The sequence below is a fragment of the Budorcas taxicolor genome, chromosome X (assembly GCF_023091745.1).
Source record: "Budorcas taxicolor isolate Tak-1 chromosome X, Takin1.1, whole genome shotgun sequence".
In the NCBI taxonomy this organism is placed as follows: Eukaryota; Metazoa; Chordata; class Mammalia; order Artiodactyla; family Bovidae; genus Budorcas; species Budorcas taxicolor.
In genome coordinates this window covers 128,132,640-128,147,749 of record NC_068935.1, presented here as the reverse complement: position 1 = coordinate 128,147,749, position 15,110 = coordinate 128,132,640, and the positions used below count along the sequence as shown (strand labels likewise).

Here is a 15,110-nt window from a genome sequence, read left to right as displayed (position 1 = left end):
GAGTTGGACTATAAAGAAAGCTGAGTGCCGAAGAATTGATGCTTTTGAACTGTGGTGTTGGAGAAGACTCTTGAGAGTCCCTTGGACTGCAAGGAGATCCAACCAGTCCATCCTAAAGGAAATCAGTCCTGAATGTTCATTGGAAGGACTGATGTTGAAGCTGAAACTCCAATACTTTGGCCACCTGATGCAAAGAACTGACTCATTTGAAAAGACCCTGATGCTGGGAAAGATTGAAGGTAGGAGGAGAAAGGGATGACAGAGGATGAGATGGCTGGACAGCATCACTGACTTGGTGGACATGAGTTTGAGTAAGCTCCGGGAATTGGTGAAGGACAGGAAAGCCTGGCGTGCTGCAGTCCATGGGGTCACAAAGAGTCAGACACGACTGAGCGACTGGACTGAACTGACTGTTGCCCAACTGCCTGTCCTTTGTTTCTGCATCCTCTCACTTTCCTAATTAGCAACTGCCGAGTCTACTCTTTGGAACCCAGGGAAAGCATAGGACACTGAAGCCTTTTTCCACAACAAGAAACAGGACATGGAAAGTCTTTGGTATCCAGGAGGGTCCTGCTTGGTTTCAGTTTAATAGCATACATACTTGCTGTAGACATGGAAGAGACCCAGGAAAACTGAGTAACTTCTAAACAGCCCAAACCATCACCTTTGCTACCATCTCCAGATAAAGAGAAAAGATGTTGTGGCAGAGGCCACTTAGGGGAGGTGACGAGGCAAAGCCCAGGAATCCAGGGTGAGGTTGTTATGCAGATTGAAGTCACTGCCTTCTCCACTGAGAAGAGGTTCCAGAGATTTAGAGTCATGGAGGTTTCCCTTATAAACATAAATGTCTCTTTAAAAGGGCAACTTCTATTCAGTTTTCAAAGCTTTTCCTTGTCTGCTGTTTCTTTAAAGTCAGCCTAAAATAATCCTTTTGCTAAAGAGACATACGCAGGGGGCAGATTCTGTTTCCCCTCACTTCCCCCAGCGCCTACACCAGGTGTTACTCATCCTGGGGACTCATTTGCCAAATGAGTGAGTTATAATAACATCCTACGTGTTCACGGCCACAGCTGCTCCACTATTCTAAGCAGGCATGCTACCACCTTTCTGCGCTTCACTGGATTCCAAGTTCAACGACTGTCTCCAAGAGAAAATCTCCTGTAGCAACAACAAAGAGGCTGGTTTGTTGTTTTTAAGTGCCCTTTCTTCCAGTCCTATTTATATGCATCATTAGCCCAAAGCGTAAGCACTCTATTATAAGTTATTTTAGAAGTCATAATCATTACAATTGTAAACTCCCATTGAAGCCCGACTACCCCTTGTGCTGTTCAAGAATCCCCTCAGTGCTTACGTACCTCTCTCTAGGAGGCCTATTCCAGCTTTTAACCTTCCATGTGGGCTTTTCCTTTGGAGCCTCTTGTGATCTTCAAGCTGTAATTTTCACAAGTGGCGCCCTAAAGCTCTTTAATATTTTTGTTTACCAGAAGTATTCATTTCATTTCTGCATGTTTGGTAGATGAATTTTCTGTAGCAGTTCACAAAATAATGTTTTACAGCATTAAGAGAAAAAAGTTAAAGGCCAAAGACAACCACAAAAAAAATTCAAGTGAGCAGTTAAAATATTTATATTCGTTTCAGAAGGCTCAAATGGAAGCAACAACTAAGTCATTGCAAGCACATTCAACAGGGAAATCAGGAAGCATACTGGATAAGAACGTTGTACAGCCGGCTGGAGACTGGGGCAGGTGAGGGAGATGCAGGGCTAGATCCTATCTTTGTTTTAAAATCTGGTATTTTGCTCTTTGTGAATTTTTTAAAATGAGTTTTGGTTTTTAAAAAATCTTACATTAAAATACTACTGATGCTTCCTCCAAAAGTCAAATAGAATTACCATATGTAATTCCACTCCTAGGTATAACTGTTTACCAAAAGAGCTTTAGAAAAAGCCAAACAAACAGATATTCAATTATTTACAGAACTTCCGTGGTGGTCCAGTGGTTAGGACTCTGAGCTCACTGTCGAGGACCTGGGTTGGATCCCTTGTCAAGGAACTACGATTCCACAAACCTCACGGTGTGGCAAAAACAACAACAAATACAATTATTTACACAGGACTATTCACAGAAGCACTATCCACAAAAGACAAAAGGTAGAAACAACCCAAATGCCCATCAATGGATGACTGGATAAACAAATTGTAGTCTAATCCATACTAGGAAATTCTATTCAGCCATAAAAAGGAAGAAAGAACTGACATAGGCTACATTGTGGATGAACTTTAAAAACATCAAGCTCAGTGAAAGAGGCCAGACACAAAAGGCCACATATTGTATGATTCTACTAATATGAAATATCCAGAATAGGCAAATCCACAGAAATAGAAAGGAGTTGCGGAGGGCTGGGAGGGAGGAATGGACAGTGACTGCTAATGGGTGTGGGGATTTATTTTGGAGGAATGGAAATGTTTTGGAACCAGATAAAGGTGGTGGTTGCACAACATTGTGAATGTACCTAACGCTATTGCATTGTTCACTTTGAAATGGTTAATTTTATGTCATGAGAATTTCAGCTCAATTAAATGTGTGTGTGTGTGTGTGTGTGTGTGTGTGTGTGTGTGTGTGTGTGTTACTGATCTTGACTCCTGAATTTTTTTATGCTCCCTTAAATTCAATACCTGAGGCCAGGGCCTTACTTACCAACCCTAGTCTTGGACCTGTTTCATTTCACTTTTTAGTAGAAATAAACAGTGAGAAATTGAAATAAGCTTGGGCCACGTATAAATCTGTGGCTGAATTCCAGGTAACAGAAAGACTCATTTTTGACTCAAAACTAGTCATTGTCTGTGCCCTGCCAGCCTTCCCATATAGCCTGGAAAAGCCTCAGTTACCTGGATCCTTCCTTACCACCTGGACGTCATCATATGCCAGACAAAACAACAAAACACTTTCTGTCCATTGAGATGGTTGGGAAATGTTTAATCGGCTGAAGAAATTTGCAAGAACCAAAGGTCGGCTCTGGAGGAAAAAGAAAACCACCCCTTTGATTCTGGTTTATTGAAGTACGTATTATACGTATTATTAGATTCCCCTTGAGGCTGGACATCCCATGTTTGGTGGAGAACAGAGTGATTCTACGTGTGGTGATTTCATCCGATAATTCCTTCATCTTGGCTTCAGTTACTTCAGAGCCTTGAAAAAAAAAAAAAGAATATACATATTAGCCACATCAGAAGCTCAATAATGTAAGTCTTTAAAGTACCTCCAACTCATCTTTATATCATTTTGGTTTGCTTCTGAAAGGCTTCATGTTTGAGGTAAACCTAAACAAACCTGGATGTGCCTTCCCTGGTGAACAGCAATGTTCTGCCCCTAAGTGACATAAGAAGAGAAATCCTACTGGAGCGACTGACTCTGTACAAATTTTCCAAAAGCTGCTGTCCCTACTAAAGAGCTATGGTGCTGGAAAAGACTCTTGAGAGTCTCTTGGACTGCAAGGAGATCAAACCAGTCCATCCTAAAGGAAATCAGTCCTGAATATTCATTAAAAGGACTGATGCTGAAGCTGAAACTCCAATACTTTGGCAACCTGATGCGAAGAACTGACTGATTGGAAAAGACCCTGATGCTGTGGAAGATTGAAGGCGGGAGGAGAAGGGGATGACAGAGGATGAGACGGTTGGACGGCATCACTGACTCGATGGACATGAGTTTGAGCAAGTGCCAGGAGTTGGTGATGGACAGGGAGGCCTGCTGTGCTGCAGTCCATGGGGTCACTAAGAGTTGGACACAACTGAACAACTGAACTGAACTGAACTACTAAAGAGCAGGAACAATTTAAGTCCTGTCCTACCCCTAGGGATGTCCAAGCAGCATCAGCCTGTGAGTGTGAATGGAATAAAGCCAGCCAGGCTGCTACCTTCTCTAATAAAACCTTCAGGAGCTGTGAGGGATATAAGCTGCCCTTAGAAGCTAAGCCAGTCTCTGACATCTCCCTACAAAGAAAGAAAACACTATTTTATTTTCTACAAATTTAAGGAAATCTGCTGTTTCATGAGTGACCTAGATCATGGATCAACACACTGTGTTTGGAAATAAAGTTTTATTGGGACATAGCCCTGCCTATTTATGTGTGGATGTCCAAGCCTGCTCTCCATCTCCAAGGCACTGCAGGGCCTGAAAAGCTGAAAACAGTTTCTGTCTGGCCCTTTACAGTACAAGTTTGCTGACCCCTCAGCTACACTCTTATAACTCTAACCACCACAGTCTCCATGTATCCATTTATAGGTGCTCAGATATACTTATTCCTGGCCTTGTGCACATTCCTAACTACTAGCTTTCTCAGGGGTGTTCCAGATACCAGAAGCATAATCAGCTGTCAAGTTTGTTCTGCTCACTATGCCAGTCAAACAGGAGCATCCCGGGATCCTGTGAGATGAGTCCTGTGATGCGCCCTTCTACACCAAGATGACAACTTGTCTATAAAACAAACAAGAACTTCAAGGATCCACCTCACCCTCTCAGGTTGTCCTGGTGATTCCAAGTCATGGGTCAGTTTCAGCTGATTTCCAACTCAGCTAACCTTGGCTCCGAAAAGCTGTCATCACTGGCATCACTGTATCTGTCACTAGAGCAAAAGATGAACTGATTCAGCAAAATGTAAAAAATTTTGCACAATTATTCTATTTATGATCCCAAACACTTTCCATAATTACCCCCCACTCAGAGAAAATGCTAAGGAATATTCTAATACTACTACTTAGTCACTCCAGGAAGACATTAATTCAACCATAACCAATGGTCTCCTTCTTTTGTCAGAGGAATTGATTTTTGCTTTTATTTTAAATTGGAAGTACTTTACTTAGAAAAATTATAAAAGCATTTCAATTTAGACTGAAATGTATAACCTTCTGAAGACCACTAAATAGGCCAACAGCATGGAAGTTTTCCATTTCAATAAGCATTCTCATAGGTCCAAGGGTTTGAGAAATAATTTGTACAATTTTGCTGTTTTCAAATTAGAAACTTTATGTGTTGCTCCAACTACGTCGAGTTACATGTAATATTCAGTCTTGACATAGATGCCGCCATCTTGGGTTTCTGTAGAAATAAAGCTTCTCCACGAGATAGGCCTACAATTGTATTTTGACTTGAAGCCACAGGCTCACTTTGACAACTTGTCTATAAAACAAACAAGAACTTCAAGGTTCTTGCTTGGTTCCAAGTAAACCAGCAGGCTGATCAACCTCAAGAGCTCTACTGATCTATGAAGATGGCTTTGCCAGGACCTAAGTGTTTTATGCCTGAGCTACTCCTAGCCTTGGCCAAGGTTTTGCTGACTTCTAGCAACAGAAGTTTGAATTCCATAATAGTTCAAAATTCACTTTTTTTAAAAGAAAGGAGAGGAAGCAATTGGAGAAACCTTATGCTGACAGGCTAGAAAACAAAGATTTACACTAAGCATATTGAGTAAATATCAATAAATACATAAACAAAATCATAACAGACAACCTCACTCTCCTCCCTGACTTCTGGACAAAATACTGGAAAGGGGGAGGGTGGGGCTACAGTATGGAGAAGACAAAGAAAAAGCTCAAGAATGGCAGAAAAGACAAGATTTGTTAGATGAACAATCAAGTAGAAAATATCTCCTAGTTAGATTTTAATACAGGAAAACCACTTCTACTGTTATCAAAGGGTTTTCAATAAAGAAAACACATAAAAACCAAAGAATATTTTTTCAAAAAAAGAACCCAGAAAAGTTGATATATCCTTATCCATGCACTCTCACTAGACAAACAGAGTCCCTTCTGGTTCTCGGCAACAAAAGGGGATTTGGAAGATGCACTCAACTTCCTATGTGAGAAGAAATGAAAGTCAAAGATGTTCAAGTGATTCACCAAGCACACAGCTTGTTCGAGGTGGGGCCAGAATCCCCATATCATGCTAACCCAGGCCACAAGTTCAAGTCTCAGCTGTGTGCTACAGTGGGCCCACAAGGTGTATACCCTGATGCCACAAGTGAGAGGTCCAAAGGGCCAAACGAACTCCATTTTCTCAAGTAGTTCAAGCTTCCTTCCCTGCTGCTAAACTCGGGAAAGAGTGGGGTGGGCCCGCATCTCACCCCTCACTTTCTTGGTTGTACTAGTTATTAGCTATGTACCTTCAGACTGGTCACTTGACCCCTTGAGAGTCCAGAAAAAATTAGTAAGGATACCTACACCACCTCACCAAAATGTTATGAGGGCCAAAAGAGACTGCACAAATGTACTCTGAAGCTACACAAAAATATAAGCCATTGCTGGTATGAGGGTTATATGTTTATAACATGATATTTCTCAAAAAGTTATGGAAATATAAAGAAGCAGTGAAAACGGCCAAGTGCATGATTTTCCTGTACCAAGAGTAATTCCCTACCCACTTTAGCAAGTGGACTTGGATGGGTCTAACCTAATGGCTCTCATTTCCTGTCTGCTGGCTATCAGCCCTAAACTCTGCCAATGCATCAATATGGCACAGGGTAAGCCTAACAAAGGGAAGCTCCAAGGCAAATGACTGGGCTCACTCGTTTTTTCATATGTGTTCAGGGGCGGAGATAGAACAACCAAATAAACCACAACACTCAAGAACAAAATTCTCAAAATATGCAATACTGCTAAGCGTGCTGATTTTATGGCAAGTCATGTGCCAGCAAAACACAAGTGCTAGAAACACAATTCTGCATGCAAAACAGCAACAGCTCCTGCAAATGTAATAAAATCTGTGCCGTGTAAGACTTAGGGCTTCATTTCTGTTTCAAACAGAGTAGACTTAAGTCATAAGATATACTTCTCTGGGGATATTTTCACTTAGTTCAAGACATCTCAGCTCTATCTTAAGACTAACCTATCTCTTTAAATAATCTCTGTATACACACACACACTTCTCAGTGGGGAGAGTTATTAGATATTAGGCTCTTACATGTTAAATTTTTTGAAAGGCCACAGAATACGGAACTGTTCATGTGAGTCTTGTTACATTTGAGGAGCAAACAGTTTTAAACCTGCACTGTCCAATATGGCAGCCACAAGCCACAGTAGCCATCTGAATTTAAATCAACTAAAACCAAATAAAATTTAAAATTCCACTCCTCATGTGTATACACCGAGCCATACTTCAAGTGCTCAACAGGCATGTGTAGTTGGTGACTGTGATACTGGACAGTGCAGATTTTCCTTTTAAGGTAAAAGCATTCTTTATTCCTAGTTTCAAATATTACACTTCTACGTATAATATAAGAAACCTATATATATACATCGGGCTTCCCCAGTGGCTCAGTGGTAAAGAATCCGCCTGCAATGCAGGAGACATAAGAGACATGGGTTCGATCCCTGGATCAGGAAGATCCCCTGGAGGAGGGCATGGCAACCCACTGCAGTATTCTTGCCTGGAGAATCCCATGGACACAGGAGCCTGGCAGACTACAGTCCATAGGGTCACAAAGAGTTGGACATGACTGAGGCAACTTAGCACACAAATATATAAAAACTTTGCCAATGCTAGAATTAAAATAGAGATTAAAATTGACATAATCATAAGGACAGTGCAGATTATAGAACATTTTCACCACTGCAAAAAAAGTTCTATTGGATAGCACTGATTTAGAACAAATGAATAATGATTTTAGCAAAAACAAACCATAATCACCATGCAATGGTTCATCTTGTCACTCACTAAGAAAGGTTTTTGTAAGGTCTGGCTATATACAGTCAAAATCACAGCAAATCTCCTTCATGCATGCAAGTACCCTCCAAATAATGGAAGTACTCTTTTTTAAAAAGCTGTTTACTGTACTATTTCCAAGACAAAATCAAAATCACCAGCGGCAACACACAGGACTTGCCATCCTTCAACACTGGCTCAACTTACAAGACTTGACTGCCATGGTCTACTGCCATGTTGTTCTTTGACAAACGAAAGGCTTGTCATAGTCAAGTTTGTTTGTCAAAGACTCCTGGTTCCTAATAAAATCCTAATAGAAAAAAACATATTCCGAGGCACCAGGGCAACGGTAGAGCACTGCCTCACATAGTCCACCTTCTTTGCTACCCTGAGGTGGCTGTTAGACCATTTCTTCTCCATTAACAAAAAGAGGTAGTTGGAATTAAAATATTCTAATAGCATACTTAAGATCCCCAGCATGCATAAATTCCTATAATACTTTATATCAAAATCTATTTCATGTAGAGAAAGCATGTTTTAAAACAGGTTGCCATGCACACAGTTTTCCCCAAAGCGTTGTTATCACTATACTTACTTCCTTCTCAAAGAGCCCCTGGAAGCCATAAAATATAAGAGCAACAGAATGAATAACTTAATATGTTTTGAATGAGTCTTGCATTGAATAGTAAATGGTAGAGCACAACCCTGGCAGGACATTAAAAGCACAGTAGTCTCTATCAGTATTAACTCCACCCCTGGCTGACACCGCATTATCAGCGGGCAGTGGATCACGATCAATAAAGAGCACCTTTTCAGCAACATTTAATCCCTTAGGGAAGGCATACTCAAATGTTGCTTATCAGCAGTACTTTACAAGAAACAGTCTCAAGGTACGGTTTTGGAATCCAACAATAAGCAGGGGAGCTGTTTTTTAAGATGTTTGAAAAAGAAAGCAAAAAAGAATCTTCTTTTCCAGTTCACTTTTGCTTGAAATGTAACATGGGGGAAAAACAGCATTTTTCTATCAGTTGAAAGTTTACAAAGCACCATCTCAACTGTTCTTCACAGCAACCCTAAAGGATGAAGATCCTGAGGTTTAGGAGCGGGGACTTGGAAAAAAATTACCCAGGAAGTGGCATATCCAGAAAATAAACCCATAGCACCTGCTCTGTTTGTCCATACTATCCCCACAAAAATAAAATATTTGCACCTTATATGGCAAGAATGGTCCCTGGCAACATCAACCATGCAGACCAAAAGTTAAAATAAAAAGCAAGGTGATTCCAAGTTTAAAACAGTGCTGGAAAATGCACATTAGATTCACACAGGAGAAAAGGAGTATCTTATTCTCCTAGTCAAAGAGAAAGAATCACCCCAAGTGGGATAAGGATGCCTTAGAGGGAGAAATGTACATCTAATCAGCGGAGAGGCCACGCCCACCTCTAATGGCCGTCATCAGTAACCATTTGGGGAACCAGCATCTTGCCTGGAGAATCCCAGGGACAGAGGAGCCTAGTGGGCTGCCATCTATGGAATCGCACAGAGTTGGACACAATTGAAGCAACTTAGCAGCAGCAGCAGCAGCAGCAGCAGCAGCAGCAGCAGCAGCATCCTAACAGGCTACAGACTGCCTTCCACCAGATTGCCAGCAGAAGGTGGATTGAGAAGAGGAAAGGTGGAGGCATGGAGACCAGTTAGGAGGCTTTTCAGCAGCAAGAGATTAATAATAATAATAATAGCACAATAATAATTCCCATTTAATTTCCTACCATAGACCAGGCACTGTGCTAAGTGCTTTCCATTTAGAAAAAAAATGCACTCTTCGTTAATACCTTGTGAAGTGGGTACTATTGCCATCCCCTTTTTATAAAAACCATCTTAGCTGAGGGTCTGTATCTGAGGAGACTCTTAGAAGAATATTGATGGATGGGAGGTTTCTGGAATATGAATACTGGGAAATGATGTTCCAATCGCTATGTGTGTGCCCTTTTACAGGAAGTGGGTCCACAGCTTTCATCACTTTCTTGGAAGGTGATCCGTCAGCCTCAAAATGTAGAGAAGCATTAAGCTACCCGATAAGTCCCCCAGAACAGGGCATGTGTTCTTATTGGACTAGTCCTTGATTCTCTTGTGCCCAGCACCATTGCTGGGGTGGTGTGAGCTCCAGCACATGTGGCGCGTTGAGTAGATGCTAAAGTGTGCAGCCATCAACAGTAGGAGCATCATGCAACTTGGAAAATTGGGTATGAGGTGTTCAGTTCAAAAGACAAGCTTCTGTAATTAATAAAAACTGACGTGATACTTTGAGAACATATGAATATCCCATTTTCCAAAACTTTTCATCTAGTGGTTTTGGCATCCACTTATGATCCTTATTTGACTCAGTTATTACATCAGGGGTGGCATCTACATTTTTTAAAATGGCCTTTTTTTCTGAGTATTATTATGTAATTTTAAAAACATATAATGTGTTATAATCCAATTTTGTCATTACTGTTTTTGATGTTCAAACTGTCCAAATGAGGCCAGCAGGAATCCTTTCAAGCTAGCTTCTTTGTCCTTATATAAAATCTTCCCCTTGGTTTTTAAACTCTTCTTTCCTTTAAGTCCAGCAACACCTTCTGGCCTCATCCTGTACTTTTCTTGTCCCAGACTTGAAACCAACCATTTCTTCCAGGAGCCCTAGTTCATTTCAGTGGGGGGTGGTATTTTAGAAACTAAAATGGAGAAAAATGTTTCTTTACAAAAGAGACCTCCAGACAGTCACTATCTTAACCAGGTGTTAAACTCAGCACCATTCACTGTGTGACTAAAGAGGGAATATTACGTGCCTCACATGCCTCCTGATGTGTCCTTATGAAGTCCAAACATCCCCAATGAACTATTCTTCCAAAAATGCCTAACCTGAACCGAATCAAGACAAAATATGAATCAAATTCTGGTCATTGCTACAACTGGCCTGGCCTCTTTATTTTAAAAGTCACAATATTGTAAAGTAATTATCCTCCAATTAAAATAAATTAATTTTTTTAAAAAGTCATTGTTATGAAGAACTGAAAAAAAGACGGTGATTACCCAGATTAAAAGAGACTAGGAAACATAGCCAAATGAACCTCAAATTCATCACTGATTAAATTTTTTAATTTCAAAAAAAGCTAAAGAGACATTTGGGGATAAATGGAGAAATTTTAATATGAACTGGATATTAAATGATGTCCTGGAATTAATGTTAATTTTCTTAGGTGTGATCATGATACTGCAGTTATGTGAAACAATGTCTTCAATTTTAGGAAATGAATGATAAAGTATTTAGGAGTGAAGTGCTATGATGTTTGCAACTTATAAGTGCTTCTGAAATAAGTTTATATAGTGAGAAAGAGAGAGAAGCAAAACATGGTAAAAAGGCAACAATTGATGAATCTCGGTGAAAGGTATACAAGTACTCACTGCACTATTCCTTCATCTTTTCTATAGGCTTGAAAGAATAAGAGAATTTAAAAAAAAAGAATTGGGAAAAACACACACACACACTCACTATTCTGATTACAACCATGAAAGGAGTCATATACGAGTATAAACTAAAGACTGGAAGGAAAGACTCAAAAGAGAGGACAGTGACCTAGTTAGGTTTACAGGTTTATGGATCCTTTTTCCTATTTTCCAAATTTTTTCTAATGCCTCAGCTAGAAGTCAACAGAAAACAAAGCTTTCCCAGGCTTGAAGACAGCATATCACTTCAAAGGAAAAGCCCAGTCGTCACAGGACAGAGACCAGAGACAATGGCAGAGTGCCTTCGCTCCCTGACTGCAGAGATTCAAAGAGAAAAGTGAAGAGGGAAGCCTGAGCTTGCAGGAGAGAAGGGACTCAATCCTAGGAGCACACAAAGAATCAGGAAATAGAAAGCACTGACTGCAACTCTGTACTTCCTTTAAGACCCTCTGATTAGAAAGTAGTTTCAACTCTTGAGTTTGGTCTGAAACAATCAGGCAAATACAGTGCACCATGGAGTTAACTTTCCTCCCATTTCTATACCAGCCTGCCTTCCCTTTCAACTCAAATAGACAATTTCTTTGCACAAGAGATAGATTGTGTTGGGTGGAGACATGGAATTTAAGATCCTAAAACCTAGAATAAAATGCTACTCACATGCCTTAAGATTCTGCTTTTATATTTTAAAAACATGTTTTTCCAAACAGCTGTATTTCTGTGAACTGAACTCCATCTCGGTTCTTGCTTTCTGACATAGAACAAGCACTATCTAAGCAAGAGAGTTTTACTCTGACCTGACAGAGGAGCATGATAAATGCCAGCATCACCAAAACTGGAAGTCATTCCTGACCTCAGTGTGGAGTGACTGCCCCTCAGGGCCTTGTAGGGCAGCCCCAGAGACATACAGGCTGAGAAACAACCTATGACTTTAGACTCTTATCCCTCTTCTCTTTCCAGTTGCTTAAAAATGGAATTCTGAAACTGCAAGGACCTACTGTATAGCACAGGGAACTATATTCAATATCCTTTAATAAACCATAATAAAAAAGAAGATATATATAAAACTGAACCATTTTGCTATATACCAGAAACTGAAACTAACACAACACTGTAAATCAACTATACTTCAATTTTTTTAAAAAGTGGAATTCTGGACATAAATCATGTGCTTTTTTCCTACACACTGAAGAACTCGCAATTATAAGAATCTTTGGATATTCTATTTCATATAAATCTCCTACAATTTTTTATTACAATTACATGAAGCAGTCTCATTCCATTACATCGTACACCAGCAAAACCATGCAAATTTGTAGTTACTGTTTAAATATGGGACAAATTATACTTAAGACACTAGGGGAGAGATATCAGCAAATAATTACAATGATTTATTTAATGGACCATAATTTCCCATTGGATTTCTTTATTCTAAAAATGGTTTACTTGACTTGTGCAAAAGAGTCAACACAATAGGCCTGAGGCTGACATCTTTAGAAGGGCCTGTTGCTGGGGAACTTGGCTTTCGGAATGTTTTCTCCATTACTAACTGATAAGGTCATCTTTGGGGGCCTAGGCTGTTTGTACAGGCAATGTGATTGTGGTGAACACTTGCTTTCCTCCTGGGAGCCTGGAATTTGGGTGGTTGCTAGGCAGGGAATGCCCATGTGACCAGCCTCCTATAGAAACTCTAAAGCCTGAGTGTCAAATGGGCTTCTCTGGGCGTAAACATCACACACTGCATTTGTACTGCTGGAGGGAGGGTGAGCTCTGTGTGACCTCTCACAGGAGGGAAAGAGCATAGAAAAGCTGCAGATAGATTTCTCCAGGCTCTACTTACACGTCTTTCCCTGCCTGAGCAAGCTGTGTATGCTTATTCTGTCACTGAAATGAATTTTAGCCATGAGTACAAATATATTCAGTTCAGTTCAGTTCAGTTGCTCAGTCGTGTCTGACTCTTTGCGACCCCACGAATCGCAGCACGCCAGGCCTCCCTGTCCATCACCAACTCCTAGAGTCCACCCAAGCTCATGTGCATCGAGTCAGTGATGCCATCCAGCCATCTCATCCTCTGTCGTCCCCTTCTCCTCCTGCCCCCAATCCCTCCCAGCATCAGGGTCTTTTCCAATGAGTCAACTCTTTGCATGAGGTGGCCAAAGTATTGGAGTTTCAGCCTCAGCATCAGTCCTTCCAATGAATACCCAGGACTGGTCTCCTTTAGGATAGACTGGTTGGATCTCCTTGCAGTCCAAGGGACTCCCAAGAGTCTTCTCCAGCACCACAGCTATATTCAGATTCCTCCTAATCAATTATTAAATGTGTGGGTGGTCTTAGAGAATCCTCCAAATAAGATTTAGTTTGATTTTGCAAGTACTTTTGAGTAGCTTATACAAACCTAAAAAAATAATATCCTAAAACTATTATGCCTCTTGAACAGACCCCCACAAGTCTAAAACCAGGTGGACCTGGTCTTCATAACGGCTACCATTCTAGAAGATGCCAGAGTAGCTAAGAGTTCAGCTCACCAGCTCGAGATCCCAAAGTAGTATTCTTATTGCAGTAAAATATAAACACAGTAAAACATAAAGGTTCTCCACATGGCAGAAAGCAAAAGTTAGAGCCCAGGTGTATTTTCTCAAAGCCAAGGATTTTTACATTGTGGGTTTTTCAATACATGGGCGGCACATATGCCATACATTTAAATAATATCAGCCAATTTCTGGGAAAGGAAGCCATTATTCTAGTGTTCAAATTTCTTGTCACATTTGTTTAGGATTGATTACAGACAGTAATCTTGTTTGACAGAAATACAGTCCCAACTCTGCTCACACTAGAGCCTGGATACCAAAGCAGTTACTGCTTTTCATTGCTCACTAACACCATGGATCTGGGCAGGGAGGAGCTGAAGTGCAAGGTTCCTCTGGAATCCTAGTGTCTGCCACTGGATTAAGTCATGGGCACCATTCTTAGTTGGAAAGCCCCCTGCAAGGTGTCAAGATTAGACAAGACTGTATCCTCCCGGGGTATATTTAGTATAGTAGGGGATATATCCTCCCCTACATTTAGTACTGTAATGGGTAGTAAACAACCACTGCATACTGGGGAGCCAGAGAGACGAAGATAAATAACATGCTGGCTTCTCTTAAGGAATGCACCAATTGGTGGCTGATACACAGGAATTCTCTGATCACCGTGGAAGCCTGCTAGTCAGCTGTGATTCCAATCTCAGCATCAGAGTCTTGTTAAGAGACACAGTGTCTTGCTCAGGAGTTGCTAGCAAGCAGTCACTTTTCTTAGAAACTACCAGTGAACTTTACCCAGAGACAACCAGCCCCCAGGTGGGAATTGACGGGCCAGCCAGTACAGAGGTGGGCAAGCCACACAAAGCAGATGTCATTTACATATTAGTTGATACTTGCAAATAACCATATAGTTATATGTGAACAATTATGCACATGTTATTTCTCCCGGCCATCTAACTTGTTCTACTGTCATCCTCCTTTCACGTGTAAGCACCTGAAACAATGGAGAAATCAGAGTGGCAGGGACGGGTCAGAGCATATATGCAACAGGGACCACACTGGAATATCCAATCTGCTGTTTAATCTGTGCAGTATCACAGCACAAGAAACCCATCTTCATATACAATCTCATGCAGAACCAAGCCATGGGAGCTAGGACAAGTGGAGCTGAAGCTTCATTGAAGCAGGGAAGCGCCTGGAACCACCCACCCCAGTCCACTCCTCAGAGCAGCCTGGATTCCAGCTCCACAGGGCACAGTGTGAAAATCACTGCACTGGTTCAAGAGTGCAGGGAGTGATCATTAATTCATTAACAGGTCCAACATTCAAAATATGTAAAGCTGTTCCCATCTGAACACACAGTTAAAGGAAATTCTAGGGAACTGTGAGGCTCTCATAGCAGGTA

The 15,110-nt window shown here is 40.9% G+C and overlaps 1 protein-coding gene across 5 annotated transcripts in view; it reads right to left on the bottom strand.

The window, feature by feature from the left end:
• Positions 1 to 2,967: 2,967 nt before the first annotated feature.
• CTPS2 (CTP synthase 2) overlaps positions 2,968 to 15,110 on the bottom strand; it is a 109,715-nt gene continuing 97,572 nt past the window's right edge. For 3 of the 5 annotated variants that reach the window (XM_052663060.1, XM_052663064.1, XM_052663061.1), the window contains 3 exons: positions 8,293 to 8,310; positions 4,513 to 4,623; positions 2,968 to 3,188 (listed from right to left, as the gene is read on the bottom strand). In XM_052663060.1, the coding sequence (XP_052519020.1) occupies positions 4,554 to 4,623; positions 8,293 to 8,310 (88 nt within the window). In that variant the 3' untranslated portion in view covers positions 2,968 to 3,188; positions 4,513 to 4,553. The remainder of the gene's footprint in view (positions 3,189 to 4,512; positions 4,624 to 8,292; positions 8,311 to 15,110) is intronic. The other 2 variants (XM_052663063.1, XM_052663065.1) reach the window with 1 other exon arrangement.